Consider the following 19,537-nt stretch of genomic DNA (forward strand, 5'->3'; position numbering starts at 1 on the left):
AATGCACACTACCTTTCTGTTCCTGACTGTGATTCAAGCGAGCATCTCCTCAGGTTATGACACATTCCCTTGATTCACAGAAACTGAGACTACAAGTTTAAATCAAACAAATTATTAAAATTAGTTTCCAATGTTGGCAATTTTTTTCTCAGGGAAGTCAAAGTACTGGTGCAGTTATAGCAGCCAGTTCAGACAACAGAGCAGCAGGAAATGAATCGTTACTTCCATACAAAATGACATGATCTGGACTCACAGAGACTTGAACTAAGCTAAATGCATTTGAGGTCAAACATATTTATTGCTATAGGTTGGCCTAAAATCAAAGACAAAGTAGAAATAAGGCTAAACTTCGAGTTTAGATAAAATAATGGCAACCTGGAATAATTTGCATCAGCTTATAGGGAAATAAGTTTCATTTTTTTTGTCTAGTAGCCTCTGGAAACGTGCATGACAATACCAAACTCTATCAAAAGAGGGTCAAAGTCAACTCTTGACCTCAAAAATGGCAGTTCAGTGTGTTACATCATTACATCACACAATCATGTAGCTGGTTTTTGACAGCAATTTGGCCGCCCATAAACACTCATGAGAAAAAGAAAGTTTCCACAGGACTCTATGTACTCCTATAAAAACAATTCAGTAGCTTGTAGAACAACCTTGAGCAGCAATAATTTTAAACAACTTCGGTTCAATGAAGTAAGCAGGCATTCATTTATGCACAGGTTTCTTTAGGCCCTGCCAGAATATTACAATCAGATTCAGTTTGCTGTAGATTTGCTGCTGTGCTTGGGACCATTGTCCTCTTACATGACCTGGTTTAATCCAGACTTTAGCTGTCAGACAGATGGCCTCATATTTGACTTCATGATACATTGATATATAGAGGAGTTCATGGTCGACTCAATGGCTGCAAGGTGTCCAGGTCCTATGGCAGTAAAACAAGCCCAAATCATGACACCTCCACCACCATGCTGACAGCTGGTATGACGTGTTTAAGCTCATATGCTGTGTTTGGTTTTTGCTTAATGGGGTTTTGTACATTATGACCAAACATCACCACTTTGACATTGTTCCAGAAGTCCTATTGTTTATTCATTTAAAGCAGGGGTCTCAAACTCAAATGAGCCGCGGGCCACTTCTGGCACCGTCATCTCATTGGAGGGCCACTTTAGTGTCCAAATAGTACAAAAAAACAAACACGAAAACACCCACTAATATTTCCTAAAATGTGGTGTTTTGTTTTTTTATTTAATTCCAAATATTGTGTAACAAGACAAAATTGCAAACATGAACGCAATTTTTTTCTCACTCTTAACTATCTGAAGCCTTTCAGTTTCATTTGTCATACGCAAGTTAGTGCAGGGTCAACATTGCAATGAAATGTCTTTGATGAGCAGAAGACAGTCACTCAGCAGTATAGTACAGTATAGTACAGTAGTTTCACTGAACTACCAAATAAACAGCTCTTTCTGGCCAGACACGTGGCAGCACTTTTGCTACAATTTTGTTTGTATTTAACAAAATAAAAATATAGGCATAAGCGTACACATTAGTTTTTGACTCCAAGTGAAAATTGTTTTCTTTCCAAATAAATCTCTCACTGAACTAACACAGCCAATCCCTCAACATGTTTGCACTCTCTTGTTACCTCGGCCAGGTCCACGGCTCCGAACCGTGGTAAGGAGACCTCTGGCTAATACTTTGGGTTCCGTAACGGGCTCGTAGCCGGGAACTAGCTTTACTGTCTGGGTCAACTTTGCTAGCGAGAGACAGAAAGAGGCATTGAAAGGCTGCTCCAGCAGAACTTTATTGTTTTGTAGGAAAACACGAACACAGTGTAAAGTCGAGTCTTAATAGCTTACTGGGCTCGTCAGGCACTCTTTTTCGCTGCAGTGGTTATTTTTATATTTACATGCTTCCATCTCCCGTTTCTGCTCGGTAGCACCTCGTACTTTTCACTTTCCTTTTTCTCCCTCCCTCACGCTCACACACACACAGCGGGAGGGGAGGACCCACACGTTCTCCCTGCAGCAAGAACTACACCGCCCATGAGGCTACAGTCTTAAAGGGCCATGCCTGTAACATTCTGCCGTCGTATTAAATCATTTTTTGTATAATAATTTTTAAAAAATATTTCTTCACATCAATATGCGGGCCGCAAGTAGAGGTGACGTGGGCCGCAAATGGCCCGTGGGCCGCAAGTTTGAGACCCCTGATTTAAAGGATCATCAAAATATAAGGCAATTTGGCAGTACAATATTATAGTAAAAAAATAACAAAAATTTTGTGTCTGCTGTCACTCCTGTACATCTTCTTCAGTTTGTGTTCCTTGTGTTCCCATGTTAGTGTGTGGCTTCTTGTTAACCTTGCTATTCATGCTGTTTGTACTTACCTCATTCTCCTGTCTCCTAGTCGGTTCACGGAAGCCATCTTGCAACCTCGCCATAGCCTTGCTCACCTAGACGCTGGTCTCCTTCATCCTGCTGCTGCCGGTAAAATCCTCTCAGTTACTACCACTCTCACCTGCCTGCCTACCTGTCCAACTGCTGGGAACCTTGGACTCACCCAGACCTCAGTCTCTCTCCTTCCCCTCCTGATTCTCCACCTGCGAACGATGCCCTTGACCTGCCACAGTTTCCGCCATCAAGTTCCTGCACCAAGCCATCATAGTGTCCCGTCACATGTTATTTGTCACTTCCCTCTTAGCTCTGAGTCTCATATTTGTCTTTCAAACATTTGTTTCGGTTTCTCACTATGGGGAACACTCTCTCAGCGTTGTCCTCAGAAGCCTCTATGTCATTACTCCAGCCAGCATTGGCTGGCAGTCGTAACGCTTGCGTCAGAGAGGGACCACCCTCCTCCCTATAAATGGTTGTGACGCAGCGTCACCAGTCATTCAATTTCCTCTTCTCACTTCTTAGAAACCTCATCTCTCCTGACTGTCAACGTGAGTGTTAGCTTAACTGTCCACGTGAGCAAGCTAACACCTTGGTCGCTAGCACAGCTATCGGTTTCCAGTCGCCTGCTCTTCACCACAGAGTGGAGAGTGTGTTAGCTGGCACCACGCACCTAGCACAACAGCTAGCTGACCAAGCTAACTGTCTTTGCTTCACAAGGTCACCAAGCCAAGTAGCACAAGCGCTAGTCACCACACTAGCTAGGTCATACTAGCTCACCATAGCTAACTGACCGATTTAAAAAAAAAAAAAAAAAAAAATCAGCATTAGCTGTCCAGCCATTCCAAGCTACCTACACCAAGCTTCCTTAATATGACAGACTGCAAACCACTGCCCAGAATTTTCCCATGCAGTTGCAAAATTTCAGCTTCAGATACACATGATGCTTGTGTGATGGGCCTCGGGCTGAAATACACCCATGCGGCTATTTCCACACCGGATTCATGTGAACCCGGTGTGCGAAGGCTTTACCCTGAAAAGCCTTCATCGAAGGCTAGCCTGTCAGCCACACCAGGCACCAGCTGGGGCGAGATGGATATCATCCTCCTGTTGGTGGACGATGCCGAGGTCAGCTGCGAAGCCTTGAGGGGAAGCTGCCTGATTCCCTCGAGGCTAATGACGAGCTACTCAGCGAATCCTCTGAGGGAGCGTCGGAACATCACGTTTCGGACAAGGATGATGACGTTTTCTTTGCCCCCTCTGCTTGGAATTCTGCGACACAAGGGGCCGATTGTGATAACCCTGGGACACAGTCCCGCAGCATGGAGCTATTTGACATTGCAAAACGGGCAGCTGAAAAGCTGGCAATCCCATGGACCACGGTGACAACGGAGACCTCCACCTCACGATACCAGGGTAAAAGGCTCCCCAAAGCAAAGTGCTTGCTACTAAGCAGGTACTGCCGCTTTTCTCCAAATGCGTGGACGAGGTCACACGCTGCTGGGCAAAGCCATTTTCGTCACCCAACCCCGTGCAGGAAGCGGCGGCGTTTGACTGCGCTGGAATGTAGAAGAAGGGCCTCTACCAAATTCCCACAGTGAAGAATCTGGTGGCTTCTCATCTCCACCCAAACCAGAAACTTTCCCTGTCATCTGGTCATCTGCAGTCCTCCCTGGCTAACAAGGCGTATAAATCGGTTGCCACTAGATCTGCGAAGTGTGTCAGCGATATTTATGCACTGTCAATACACAAACAGTGCACCCAATTCACGCAGGATAACTCTAGAGTCACACTCTGGCCAAATCTGGCCTTTGTGCCCAAAAATCCTTATCTCCAGTACACCCCATTTGAGCTAGAAGCTTTTTTCCCTCCTCCTTTCTCCTCCTCTGAAAAGGAGTGCCTACATACTCTCTGTCCAGTTAGGACTTTATGTACCTATATAGAGAGAACAAAGGCTTTCAGGAGGACGGATCAGCTGTTTGTTTCCTGGGCTAAACCACATGTAGCCTCTCATAGTTCATGTTTATAGTCCCTGCTCACTTCATAGCCTTAGCTCTGTTTACCTTGTGCACCTCGTCATTGTTAAATAAAGTTCTTTTTTCATCACTTCCTGAGTCTCTGGTTGAATCTGCGTTTGATCCCATCTCTCATCTTGGGCCGCTGAGCCGTGACAAGTTTACAGCAAAGGTCTGAGAGGCAACCAGTCAACCATCTTGGAAGGAGTGCAGTTCTTCTCAGACAGATTGGGAAGATTTGCAACTAGTTGCACAATTACAAACACACTGCAGTCAGTCTGGGTCATGCTTTTTTTGCGCTGTCATGGGTGTTTCTTTTTGCATAGTTATTTGCCTACAGAGAGTCTACAGATAGGGGTTTTCAAAGCACAAAGCTCAACTAAGCATATGTCAAATACTGATGGGCTGACAAGTGAGCCAGAACAGAGAAGGGAATATGCAGACCAGGTGTACCATTTACTTTGGGCACTACCTCCATCTGGCAACAGACAAAGCTCCATAACTCCACAAGGTCTACCAAAATACTGCCAATACAGAAGCATGTTCAGCTGAGCTCAACTCTGCAACGTGTCTCTCTCCAGTAAACTGGTTATACTCTCATTATTGTCATGGTCTTACACTTGTTTACTCTTGTTTTAATGTCTTAACTATCTCTGAGTCTAAGTTGGACCCTGAATGTAAATCAAATCAAATCAAATCAATTTATTTATATAGCACTTTTCACAGGATAAAAACCACAAAGTGCTTCACAGTAATATAAAACAGAAATACATAAAATACATTAATAATAAAAGCTTGTGATGTGCATTTCTGTGTAAATGGCAACAGATTAGGAATAGATTTGTGATTTTTTTCAAATTTATCACAGTTAAATGCCATTATATCACAAACAGATTGAATGCAATTGCCAGCTTGATACCATACAATTGTAAAATGATTGACCGATAGTAAGCTGACTCTATCTTACCCCCTTTTTTCATTGATGTCTTGATGCACCAAAGTTGCTTTGAAAATGACAGCTGACCTTGATTGATTGCAGACCTGATCCTCGAATTCAAAGAGACCATTTCAAAGGGAAAGAGATTGGTAGATTATTGCACACAGTAAAATTAATTTTGGTCACACTGTGGTCTGCAGCCATGCTTTTCCCTAGCATGACTTTTCTGTTGTTTGGATAGCTGTCCACAATCTATTGGACTGCACAATACACAACTAAACAGTGCAGTATGTTTAGTGGGTCAAGCATTGAGTCCACGTGGATAAATGGTGTCTTTTTTGTTTATGTTTTTGAATTCTTTGCTCCTAAATCACCCTACCTCAAAGTTGAGAGCTGTTTACTGTAACTCTGCACCCACCAACTTACTGACCAGAAGTTATTTTGCCTGTTACAGCCACAAGTTGTTAAATTTCACTATTTTCTGATTTCCACAATCCTGCCAGTCTCTTCCTGTGTGTGCCTGTCCTAAGATTGCCGGTGTGGATAAAAATTTCACTAAGTCAGAACCGGGCATACCAAACTGAATTAAGACTAAAGTTGTAAGTACTAAAGCATGGCTTATCTGTGCCAATTAACCCCCACAAGCAAAGCATGTAGCTAACGGAACTTAGACTCCTAAAGATTTGGGACTGAATCCTCAGCACATACAACAATTTGGCCTAAACATTAACAGCACTGGAAATCTAAACCTTGCCCTTCTATGCAGAGCCGCTAAAGTCACCATCTGTGCATCACATGGCCAGTATACATCAGCTGACTCAGAGCTAATTTTTATAGAAAGCCTAACCTTAACAGACACTGCACTCTGGTTCACAAACCCTAGATGCACTTGGACCACAAATCCTCTCCATCTCACATCTGGAAACAAAAGAAAAAGTAGTGCAGACATATTAGCACTGCCAATGTGTCTCTGGGTCATAAATCATCAATTTATGAATCATAGATGTGCAGCTGAGTCTGAGAGTGAGCTTTGTGAGGAAGATCTTTGCAGTTGGAACCTGCGAAGCACAGACGTGCCTTTACAGCTTCACAATCTGAATGGTGCTCTTTCTTTCCTTGTCTGCACAGGTAGACGGTGTGGGCAACACCAAGATGACTTTTCGCCACAGGTGACGCCATTCGTCACCCGATACAGCATAAAGGTCAAGGGAAAAGACAAACAGGGGGTCTGGAGACCTGAGCAGAATTTGCAGACAAAGTTTCACAAAGAGGGGTAAGGGGAGGAGGGGGAAAGAGGAAGAATAAAGGTGTTTCAAAGGGCAGTTTCAGCTAAAAACATCTGGATTAATACAACTATGGGACACATAACCTCAATTTAAACACTAAGATCTAACAGGATGTCAACAAAGAGGAAAAATAAAGCTAAATAATCCAGAAAGTACATGCAGTAATAAGAAGAGGAACAAGAGGAAGAACATGACCGGGGTCAGAAGCATTAAATGAATTCATCTTGGTGTGTGCAGATAATCTGTTTACTTACAACACAAACATGCTCATCATCTGAAATCCTCAGGCATATATTGCTATCTGCCAAAACATCCAGTGAATTACGACCGCTCTGCACTCCGCGAGAGCTGACTACTTATCTCACTGTGGACACTGACCTCGCTGAGACATAAAATAAGGTCACCGTGAGTGCAGCTCGCCTTGATCTGGACACTTTGCAGCACACATTGCTGGAGAATTCGTTTGTTATTGTTAAGACAGGCATCTCGCAAATATTTAAAGCTACAGTGCCTTGGCCACAAAATGTGTTAAATGTGTTCCCGTTTCACATGCAAGAGTCCACCCTTAACTTTTGGACGAGTCTGAGTTTTCTCTGAGAATAGAAGAGTGTTTGGGATCCTTCAAAGGCCAAATTCACCAGTTTATGAAAGCAAAGCAGGTGTAAAATGCTAAAACAGAGAAATTCCTTTAGATCAGGGATGTCAAATTCATGACACACACAGCCCACTTTGATGTGGACCGGGCCAGACTGGTGAAACTACACGATAAACCTATAGAAAAGGTTACACATAAGGTTCTGGTAGATCGTTACACAGACTGTCCTCTAATTTTAAAATTTTAGAACAGAAAGCTTTCATTAATTCAAAGAAAATGTCTTGCTTTGGTGTAGTGTGGGTGGCAGTCGGGTCAAAGCTGTTGTTGACCCAACATTTTGAGTATGGACTTTTTGTCAGTGTTTAGTTTTCCCGTGTATGTTTCCTGTTTTATTGTGATAGTCTTCTGTCACATATCCATTATGTGTAGTTTACTTCCTCCATTTTATTAGTTAGAGTTATTCCTGCCTGTTTCCTATCCTTCCATTATCCTGTCTATTTAAGCCCTCAGTTTGTCTCTGTCATGTCATCGTCATCATCTCCTCCTGTGTGTACACGCACCCTGTCTATTCAGTCATTTGCCTTCATGCCAAGGACCTCCAGCAACAAAACTGTGCATATTCCAAGCTGGCCTGCTGAGTCCTGCTTTTGGATCCTATCTCTCTGTTTTCCACACACTTGACCGTGACTGAAAATAGAGTTAAAAGTTCAAAATAGGTCCACTAAACCTGTCAAGTCTTTGCCAGGCTGCTTCAGGCCCCCAGGCCTTATGTTTAACACCTCTGCTTTAGATTTTAAACGGACTTATTCATTTTTTCAAACTGACCATACCTAAATGGCAACTGTGCAGTGAGAAAGATAAGGTCTCATTCAGTCGCCTACAGGAGCATCGTCTAGTGTCTGGCAGATCTGGAGGCATGCCAGCACCCGCCCTGTGAAATCAGCATCTCAGCGCACGGACTTGACAAGTGCGCCTCCCTCTGATCCCCCCCCCCCTTCCTCCTCCCCTCCACGCGTTGTTTGACATACCCGTCGTTACAGGCTTCGCCTCTGGCAGTTTCTTTTTTAAAAGGCAAGCTCAAAGCCGCAGATTACACATTCTGCTCGCAATCTGCGCGGGCGAAGTAACCTACAGTAAGAGAGAGACACACACACAGAGAGAGAGAGAGAGAGAGAGAGAGAGAGAGAGAGAGAGAGAAAATCAGCGGGCTTTCTTTTTTTCCTTTTTTCATTTGAAGAGGAGCAGCCTGCGCGTAAACGGAACCGGGCATCACTTAAGGGAGATTTACGTGGTGTCTGGATAATTTCATTTGTTTGTTTGGCTCTTTTTTTCAACTCTTGGTAACTCTGCGAGGTTTTAAGGAGGACGGCAGAGTGAGAGAGCACGCGAGCATCGGATACGCTGACACTCACAAGTGAGCGCGCAGAGGCACCTGTGGATGCGACTCGCACCCGCCTGATGTTCGGACTGAGACCAGAGACATAGAAAGGATTCTCCGCAACGCTTAGCTGATACTCGTCTCCACCGACTCGTCACCACTCCATTCCAATCCACGCAGTTTCACTCCAGACCCGCACCCACCATGCCTATGCGCCTCTCCCTCCTGCTGGTTCCGCTGCTGACCATCGCCGGCTGCGACTCGTCCTACGTGCCGTGCGAGCCATGCGATCAGAAGGTGCTGTCCATGTGCCTGCCGGTGCCTGTGGGCTGCCAGCCGGTGAAGGAGCCCGGCTGCGGGTGCTGCATGACTTGCGCGCTCGAAGAGGGCCAGCCGTGCGGTGTGTACACAGGGCCATGCACGCGCGGGCTCCGCTGCCTGCCCAAGAACGGAGAGGAGAAGCCGCTGCATGCGCTCCTGCACGGCCGCGGGGTGTGCAGGAACGAGAAGTTGTACAAACTGCTGCATCCGTCAAAAGGTAGGCTTGTGGAGGGTTACCTGTGAAGGGAACGTGGAGAGGCGGTTACTCTTAGTGCTGTGTGTGTTAGTTTAAAGATAAAGGGACAAATGGGAAATGTGGGTTACGCAGCAGTAACACTTCCATGTTCTCCGTGACAGCTCTGATAGTGTCATCACGCGCAATTCCTGCTTCACCCAAAGATCTGACGGTGCAAAGAAATAGTAAACAGCTGGAGAGAGATGTTACTCCTCCCTTGTCAGTGCAGGAATTTTGATGAAGCCCACAAGAGATGCACAAACTCCCTTTCAGAGAGCGAGAAGGATGAATAATCTCACTGCGCTCTCCGCTCTCCTACAACTTTGTTTCTTCTCAGTTTGCTTCTGAGGGGCTGATGGGAGTCACCTCAGCACTTGAGCTGACCCCCGTGAACTCTTTCAGCAGTTGGTGTGTCCCGTGGTGATCAACTATAGGGCCCTTGTGGGTCTGCAAGCCTTAAATCAGCGGCGTCCCGTTTCTCCTCCCCTCCCTCTTCCAGTCAGACGACATAAAAAGGGAGAAGATTACAGGTGGTTCTCAGCGGGGCTCCTCTGTGGCTCCAGCAGAGCTGCCTTAGCTTGCACTCACTGTCTTCAAGGTGTGAAATCATGTTTTGCCCACATACCTTCCTCTATGGTTACTGTCTCTTTTTTTTTTTGTCTTTAGACCTTTCTTCCTTTCTTTTGTCAGTTCGTCTACCACCGGTGCCTTTTCTCACACACCTGACCCACCTTTGTTTTTGTCCCGAAAAACACAGCCTTCTTCTCCTCTTTCCCTGCCTGGCTGCTATCCCTCTTCATCTTTTCCAACCTATTCTTCTTCTTCTCCTTCTCTCCGCCACCTCATTCACAATCCCACCATCTCCACGATTCACCGTTTCCATTCTATCTCTTGCTCCGTTTTTCCTGCAGAGTTTCAATGGAAACATAAATATTCCTACTCTGTTTTAAACAGCAAGGAAAAAAAAAAAGAACTTGAACTATTTTCTTGCTCTGTGATATTGGCATAAAGTCCAGTAACAAGAGGTGGAAAATGGGAAAAGAGCGTGAATCAAAATCTTACTTTTGAACTGAAGGTCAGCTTTGATCCCCAGCCAGAAATGTGTTATTTGCTTACAGTGAGTGCTGTCTTTCAATTAGAGTTGTGCAGTACGATATACGATCGATACCAAGCAAAGACTGGGCCAATATTGCTGATACTAATACCGATACATTTAATTTGTAATAGCAGCTTATGTAGAAGAGTGCATTGAGAGAGAGAGAGCTGTGATTTTTACTTCCCACAATAAAACACACTTTTCAGCTTTTTATGTATTTTGATACTGTTTTTTTTTTTAATCTAAATCTGCCTGTTATTTTAAATGTGTCATAAGCTATAAATAAAATACATGTGACATTTGTCAATAATTAATTTAATACAATTCAGTGAAAGACATACTGAAGATAGAGGATAGAAACAAAGAATCGATCCTATCACTAGTATCAATCCAATACCAATACCAGCGTCGGTATCGATACTATGGATATCTGGATTGATCCGTTCACCTTTACTTATTTGCTCCCTCTCATCACTCTTTGTTAGTCCCGTCCTGGTCTCCTCTTCTTCACATCTATACACAGTCTTCTCCCTCCACTCCCTCCCCCTCTCTCCGGCTCGGCGCTGCAGGCAGGCCCCGGCTGTGCAGTGATTCAGCAGAATGCAGGCTGAGCGTGGGTTTCTGATCCCCGTCTGTCCGGCAGTCAGCTTCATCATGAACTCCCCATCTCCTGCTGGGCGTTCTGTTGACACATAAATTAAACAAAAAAAACCACATGCACACCCATGAGCACATGCCCCATAGAGTAAAAACGCTTTGCAGACACCTGACAACCCTGGGCTGTGGATATGCGTGCATATATGCATTCATAATAGGCATGTACATATATACTATATTAATGCACAAGTGTTCGTGTGTGCAGTCTGACCATATTTTCCATATTTGCTGTGTGTCAGAGAGCAGAAAACCTGTGACATAAGCTGGCATTTAAGTTGTAACAACAGCTAAAAATAGGTAGAATCTAGTTTTTACATTTGAAAGGATGTGTAACAGTAACATCTGGACAGATGTGGCAAGGGAGAATACATGGAAAGATTGGATAGATGAAGATGAAGAAAATATTTTTTTAAGTCATTAATTCCTGCAGGGAGCTGCATAGCTCTCCAGGGTCACGAAGAGGAAAAGAGGCAGGAAGAAAGGGGGAAAAAGTGAAAGATGTGATCAGTCAGCACACGTCAGATTAGACAAGCTTGGGGATTAGCAAGTGAAGACTTGATTGGACATACTGGCGCTGAGCTGCCTCAGATTTCCCTGGGGAAAGAGAGAAAAAAAAACATTGTCAGCAGGAAGGAAACTAGGGGGAATCTCTTTTTTCCAAGAACCTGTCATTAAGGGGAATGGATGGATGACATCATCATCATGAGCTTCATCATCGTCAGTCATCGAGGTTTTAAGCATCATTTGCAGCTACACAGTGACCTCAGTTCACCACGCAGTTAGCTTAGTAGCTTAGCGACCATGTCACTGGCAGAACTACAGAGGTTTATATGTGGAGTTTTCAATCTGCCAAAACGAAAGCGGAAACAAGTGCGTGACACAGCAGTGGAAATGGGCCAACGAGGGCTTAGGACACATGCACAGTTAATGCATGTTTCAGGATAGAAACCCGATGAAATATCAGTTTATAGTGCTGTTTGGGGGGGAAAATAGCCACAGTCACTCACTCTGGCCTCAGTGCAGTCACTGTGGCTGAGGGTGGGGACAAGGGAGAGGGGTGAGTGCTGAGGTTTGTGCGACTCCCCAAAATTTAGCACAGAGCAGTGTTTTTGCACAGATGAAAGATACTTGTACATGAAGCTTTCTGTGGGGGTTGGTACCCAAAATGGGTTGCGGCTGTTTTTTGGTGGCTTGCCACATGACAAGGGTAATAGCATGTTTTCATGGCCATGGGTGCCAGGGTGAGACTAAATATCTCATTTAGGTCACTTGCTATAAAAGTTTTAAAACCCCTGGTCTACATATACCCCAAACTGGCAGCCTGACTTGCCATAAATGTAGCTTATGTTGTCCCGTATGTCAACACATCCAATCTGAATCTGGCTTGTAGCCACTAACTGTGCTAAATAAGCATTTAGCTGGGGCAAGTGAAATCATCACGTTGTGTTGTGACATTTCCAAATTGGAAACTGCTGCCTTGTGCCCTCTTGAGCTTTTTAATTTGGCAGTTCAAGAAGTTACAAATCCAGGTTGGAAGTCATGGTGCTCATAATTTTGACCCATCATGTTGAGCCATGTTCACACAGGACTAATATTACAGCTGTTGACTTGTTGGAATGATTACTACTGCTGTTTTTGTTTTGTTTTTCATCTTTAACGTGTAAGCATCCAGTGGAAATGGCCCACCATTACTGACTGCAGATGAAATGTTGAACAGTAGTCCTGTGTGACTCAAACTTTTGCAGTAAAGGAAGCCATGTTTAACAGAGACATGCTTTACAGTTGTTGGGCTGCAAATCTGTTTGTTTGGTTCCCAAACTGTGGGGTGTAGAGGATCAGCATTAAAAAGATTTAGTTAAACTTTTTGTTATTGAAAGCATCATGCTGGCATTTATTTGACACTTACTGACATTTATAACGGCTGATAAAATTAAAAATTAAAATGTAAAGAAGAAACACGAGAATTGCCATTCAACCACTTTATAAGTCACTTTCCACTGACTGTGTACTGTTTTTCAGGTTAGCTAACACCTCATCTATTCATACCAATAAATCATAAAAATACTTTTTATTTTGAGTGCATAAATGTGTTCATACTCAAGGGTTCAACGAGTAACCAAATGATTAATGTCTGCTCATGGTGAAAAATTTGAACATCAATAGCAAATACAAATGATTAATGCTTGCTAGGTTTCTGACACAGGCAGATATGTTACATGTGTAAGAACATTGTTTGATGTTTGTGATATATATTCACTCTTTGCCAATCTAACTATATCTGTATTTATAAAAGTAGATTAATGAAAGTAAAGAAGAGATGGAAGAAACACCCTCCAACTATGTTATGAGTGTTGATGTTGTGCAGTGTGTCCACCAGAGGGCACTATGCAACTTCCCGATTGGCATAATGTGTTTTTGAAACACAACAACCAGCTGATCTGAGTAGAACAGAGTCTAAAAACAGTCATCCTCAACTTGCCATGATAAGATTATTTTTAAACTACATTGTGTCATTATCTTATTAATGACTCACTTAGCATTTTTTTAGGGAAATTGTGCATGCTTTCTGTACCTGAAAGAAAAAAATATTGGCCGACATATAGGATATTTACATCACCAAATATTGATATTGTTACCTGTCTTAAAATCCTGTATACTGGTGGGACTCTACCAGTTACTATACTAAAAGTGAGTTGGGAAACTCAGAACTTTTTTCAGCTCCTAAAGCAGGACATGCCAGAAAAAGATTGAGTATTTCTGCTTTATTAGCCCTTGGAGAAACACGCATCTGTACATGCCCAAGCATGGTGCAATACACTTTTTGGTTCAGTGCAAAAACTGTTAGTTTTATTGTGCTAAATTACATTCTTCAGTGTTATGTTGTTGGCAGTAATAATGCTCCAACAGACTCTGAAATCCAGCAGCAACAGGTTTTTAAGGCTTTCGAAATTTTCCAAAAATAGCAAATGTTTTATACCAAAGGAACACATGGGGCCATAGCCGCAATGCATTTTGGTGTAAATAACACTTTTTTTTTCAGAAAACTAATAAGTGATCTACCTCTTTTGTGTCTTGTTGCCTCCCAAATAGGTGGACAGCCTCATGATGACATGCTACGTGTCCCAGTCCCACCACAAACAAAGGTGCCCTTATATGGAGATCACATTAGCAGTCGCAAGGCCCAGGCCATGAAGCAAGCCAAGGACCGTAAGAAGCAGCTGGCCAAGCTTGGGCCTGCCAGCAACTTGGCTCCACTCAGCATAGATAAACTGGATCCTCATTTTGTAAGTGATGTAGAGATTACAAAGATGCATACCAAGGTAAATAAAATTAGAAAAGAAAAAAAAAAACACTGACTGTTGGTTTTTTGCAAGATTTTGAGCAATTTTTTATTTTTAGTTTTTTTTCCTCTGAATCAACAAACTTTGGCTCTACAAAATCAGATATTGCATACCACTGCATCTGGCTTCTCAAATTTTCCAGATAATTTTTAACCAGAATTGAAATATTTTGCATGTATATGCATTGTAATCAAGCAGACATTTAGATTTATGTTCTGTGTGACTCTAGGGCCCCTGCAGAAGAAAACTAGATAATCTCATCCAGGCCATGAAGGACACTTCTCAGGTCTTTGCTCTCTCACTGTACGTTCCCAACTGTGACAAGAAGGGCTTCTTCAAGCGCAAACAGGTATAAATGTATCAAAAAGTTAGAGTGCACTGCTACTTTGATATCTGACAGTCTAACAAAGTCAAAATGCCACAACAAATGATTGGAAAACAAGTTCTTTATTCCAGTCTTGCTTTCTTTACCCACAGTGCAAGCCATCTCGCGGTCGCAAACGGGGGATCTGCTGGTGCGTAGACCGGTTTGGCGTCAAGATCCCCGGCATCAACTACGCTGGAGGAGAACTGCAGTGCAAAGATCTCGACAACAACAGCAATGAATGAGGGCAAACCGGTTGTACTCATTGAGCCCTATTTTTTTCGTAAAGCCTGCCAATCAAGCTAGCACACTTTATGACTGACAATCAGGAAAATATGGCACAAATGGTTTTATACTGTATATGTTCGGGTGTGATGGATTCTATCATCTTTAATTTTTTTTTTTTTTTGTAATTTTGTAAAGGGAGCCAAATCAAAAAGCTTGCTTAAGTGAATCTGCACATGTAAAGCTCTATTCTGGCTTCCCACTGACTGTGTACTATTTTTGAGGTTAGCTAACACCTCATCTCTTCATAACCATAGATCATATAGAGACAATATGTTGTGTGCTACGACTATTATAGAATTTATTCCAAAAAAAGACAAGACATATTTTAAATGTGGCTAAATATCAATATTTTTTTATATCTATATATTTGCAATGGTGATGATAAATATGCTAGGTGGCTAAGTGGGAATATCGTCTAGTACTCACTGTGTCACAAATCAAGTACTTCCATAACTTCCATTGTTATTTTGAGTGCTAAATTAAGGGTTCTAGAAGTACCCAATGGTTAATGTCTGATCATGCTTAAAAATTTGAGCATACAGGGGGAAATACAAATAACTAATGCTAGTTAGGTTGCTAACACAGGCAATTTTTTTGCTTTTTTTCAGGCACTAATTTATATGAGCTATTTGCCTATCCGGTCGTTAAGTCTGTCGTCACTAGCCGTGTCTGGGCCTAAACTCCGCTGCAGGTCCATATATCAAACGATCACTATGGCATTACTGAGAGTTGAAAAACTGTCTAAAGTCTTTCATCTTTAATAAAATGATCAGCGTTCTGCTCTACCAGGTGTAACAATTCAGTTTAACATCCAGGCATCCATGAAAACGGAATTTATGACATTTAACGGAGTTAGAAGTTAGCAGGAAGTTAGCTCGCTAGCTTCTATCTAAATACAATATAGCATGTCCTGACTGCGGGGTTTTGGAAACAAATTAAAACGTACAGCTCTGTTATCACTTCCAACATAAATGAAGACAGAAAACTAAACAGCAGTGACGTTTGTAGGGTTACTGAAGTTTGGCTAGCTGGTATATAATGATGTGCTACGTGACCACTAGCGACACAGCTATGTTAGCATAATATAAACAGGCTAACTTTTTTTCCACTCGATAAAAGTTAACGTGAGTGTTCTCGGTGGTCAGGAACAAATGTAATCGCATGGCAGGATGCTGTAAAAGGACCAAACTTCAGCCAGGAAAACAACTGAGATAATCCATCCACAATACGAGGTTAGTCATTCATATATTGCTGCATTGGCTGGGCTGTAGTTACATCCTAAGGTTTTAAAAACTGAGCGTAAATAAATGATTAGCGGTAATAAAAGCCGAGGGAGGTCAACAGTGATCACTGACTGTTTTAGGAGCTTTTTGAGATTAAATAGAAGAAAATACATAACATTAAACATGTTAACAACACAAAAGCCATATTAAACGCAGAGTACTTTAGGCCCGGAAGTAGGATTCGTCACCTCATCACTTAATGACCGGATAAAATCAATATTTATGGCATAAAAATACATTTAAATTTAAATAGGTGAAGCAGAGATGGGAGAGTCTGAATGTAAAGAAAATATCACCCTATACGTTGGCCAAATATTGATATGGAGATCAGTCTTAAGACTCTTATATCCGCCACGCACTAATTTATCTGCATTTAATGTAGAAGAATATCTTCAGTGTTGAAGAATTTATTATTTTGTGGTCTAATGACTGATAACTTGTACATTTTCACAAATTCTACACTGTCTAAATGAATGCAGAGTGTAAGTGCAGATAATGTACAACATGGAAGTGTCTTAAAGGATGTATACACATTGTGACACAGTGACTAAGTTGGCTGTAGGTGTCCACTGTCACTTCCCAAAAGGTTGATTCTGTTCATCTGGACGTAGCGTTTTCAGTGGGAGAAACGTTTCATCACTTCCAAGTAACTTCTTCAGTCTACTGGTACTTGTTAGGCATTTTTGGAGCTCAAAATTAGCTAACAGCGACTTTTCTTCATTATGGTCATGCAGCTAATTTTATGATCAACATAGATTCAGAAATGAAAAGGTTTGCTATGAGAAGCTGACAAGCATTAATGAAGTTTGGCATTTTAGTAACACAGCACATTTATTTGGCTGAGACAATGAAAGTTATATGAGAAGATTAGTAGCATAGACTCGGATCATTGTTTTGTATATGATGCTAGAGGTAGCAGCTGGTTAGCTTGGCGGATCGAAAAAAAAAAAAAGGAAGTAAACCAGTGTCTGGAACGCTTTCTAATTAAACAAGTTATGTTTGTTGATTGCTTAATTTGTACAAAAACAAGGGTTTGCAATTTAGCAGAGGTGGGTTATGTGCCAGATTGTTATCGCGCTGGGACTAGTAATTTCCTCATCTCAACTGGTTGTCTCAAGCTAAGAAAAAGAAACCTATAAAATTCCATCCTAATCAGCTAAGTCTATATCTTTTTTTTTGTCCTCCAGTGCACTTGGACTAAACTTATTTGTGGCTGGTGCCATTCTCAGCCGAGCTTTGTATGCTTGTGAAACAGGATGTTCCAAGCAGGTTGCATTTTTGATAAATAAGCCCTTATGAGGAAGGACATTAGGTCCTGCCATCTTAACCCGTGAGTTTTCTTATTGTCAGATTTATGCACATTCTTAATTTTCTGTTATTGATGTTGGTGTAAGCTGAGACAGACCCATAGAACTTTCACTTTCCAGACAGCTGTTTCCACTGTTTGTAAATGTATGTATAAAGTATGTGTGCATGTTCCTGAGTGTGACTGTACGTGTGTGTGTGTGTATGTGTGTGTGTGCTAAGCGTACCATACCCTTGTAGTTCTCAGCTTCTCAAAAGCTCTGATTTCAGTTCACATGAGCATAGTCTGCTCAAACTACTGTCTGCCAGACTCGGTGCTGTGCATTTCCCTTCACAGCTCGCACACAAATCATATGCAAAGGCCCCGCATTGATTATTTTTTCCATGTGAAGGGTCTTCACTGCCACCACACAGGCAAATGTGCTGGCCAATGGTGACTTGCTCTCAGGGTTCATCGAGTACTTCATTTTGCGAAGAGCAAGGTCGCTGAGTTTTTATGTAAATTCAAGTGCCTTCTGCCCCACGCCAGTTTGAATTTTGATTTGCATGTGGCTCCACAGAGCTGTTGGATGAGGGACAGATCAAGCCCAAAAGAGGAAAACAATTTTAGGTGTGGATGTGGTTTTCACTCTTCAGTCGGTTGCTGACAAAGACTATCGTGATCTTCCAGTCAAAGTGCTGCTATGACGACAGAGGAAAAGATTTATTCTATTGTCAAGCATTTGCCTAATTTGCTGTTTATTTTGTTGTGTAATCCTAATATTCAGTCAATGAAATATAGAAATGTCTCCTCGCTTTATCACGATGGTTGGGGAACACTGACAGCGGCACATCAGCCTGTTTTTCTCAGTGCAAACCTCTGTCATGCTGTTGATTCAGGCGCACGTGTAAACACAACAACACAGTAACACTCTGAACACTTTAATGTGAACATTATGGTGAAATATTTATCAGGTGTGTAATTGATGTACTCGTTTTTTTGTTTTTTGTAAAGGCTAATCACTATTTAAATAAAGTTCATGTACTCACAAAAACTGTACGTCTGCACTTTTGTCATGAGTATTTAATGAGGGGCCTCCATGGTTAACATGTTGAGTCAGTAGTTGTGTGTTTTGCGTTTTGCTATCTCTGTGACCTTGACGCTGTTAAAGACAGCCGTGTGAGTCTTCACGCAGGTGGCTTCCATCTGCTGTCAAAGCAGAACGCCTCTCTGTGACATCACTGAGTGGTTTTGGCTGCTCTCTGTTGCAGTGAGAGCACTTATGAGATGACAAAGAGAAATTAGCTTGTCTTCATCGGCTCTCTGCGAGATCTAGAATTCTGAGACCCTGAACAATTATTCTCTGTCATGTCTTACAGACCTCACGCTACCATTTTATCCCAATAAAGTACTTCACTCTTAGACTGCAGGCTTACTCGTGGTTACAAAAGTAGGATGGGAGTTTAAGACTTCAGCTATTAGGCCCCTCTCCTGTCAGGAGACAGACACCCTCTCTACTTTTAAGATTAAGCTTAAAACTTTCCTTTTTGATAAATCATATAGTTAGGGCTGGATCACATAACCCTAAACCAACCTTTCGTTATTTTTTCTTTTTGGCAGCTAGAGGACCTCACATGATGCCATTAGGACTCTTTCTTCACTCCCCTGTCTTTCACTCCCCATTCATCTTATTACCTTCATTCCCCAACCACTCAGGGTGAACGCCTGCCTGTCCTAACATTTCTTCTTCCTACACTCTGTTGTTGGATGAACACAATTTAATCATGGCACCTTTTTCCACGTGATTTAACCAAGTACAATAACCCATTTTTGACCATGTCAAACCAACACATTTGGCATTTGGTGGTTTAATGTAACCAGATTACATATCAACGTAGTATACGTTCCTGTTGCTGGGTCTTGACCTTATAAAATAAAATGCTTGGAGATCACTGTTATTGTGAGATTTGATAATAGAGGATAGTGTAAATCAGGTTTTCTGCAGAATGTGATAAAATCCAAAGACCATGTTTTCTTCACACTTTCAAACCTGCAGTTTT

General features: G+C 42.3%; 1 protein-coding gene across 2 annotated transcripts; it reads left to right on the plus strand.

Annotated features, from left to right (window-relative positions):
- The first annotated feature begins 8,261 nt into the window (after positions 1-8,261).
- igfbp5a (insulin-like growth factor binding protein 5a) lies at positions 8,262-18,555 on the plus strand. Of its 2 annotated transcripts, none has more exons than XM_084921808.1 (4): positions 8,262-9,145; positions 14,007-14,236; positions 14,487-14,606; positions 14,735-18,555. In XM_084921808.1, the coding sequence occupies exons 1-4, from the start codon at positions 8,812-8,814 to the stop codon at positions 14,864-14,866; spliced, it is 816 nt and encodes a 271-aa protein (XP_084777934.1). In that variant the 5' UTR covers positions 8,262-8,811; the 3' UTR covers positions 14,867-18,555. The 2 variants fall into 2 exon arrangements, with proteins under 2 accessions (XP_084777934.1, XP_084777935.1); XM_084921809.1 differs by having other exon boundaries at positions 8,263-9,145; positions 14,007-14,200; positions 14,735-18,554.
- Positions 18,556-19,537: the final 982 nt, after the last annotated feature.

The sequence above is a fragment of the Perissodus microlepis genome, chromosome 23 (assembly GCF_051167445.1).
Source record: "Perissodus microlepis isolate ML-2025 ecotype Zambia chromosome 23, ASM5116744v1, whole genome shotgun sequence".
NCBI lineage: Eukaryota > Metazoa > Chordata > Actinopteri > Cichliformes > Cichlidae > Perissodus > Perissodus microlepis.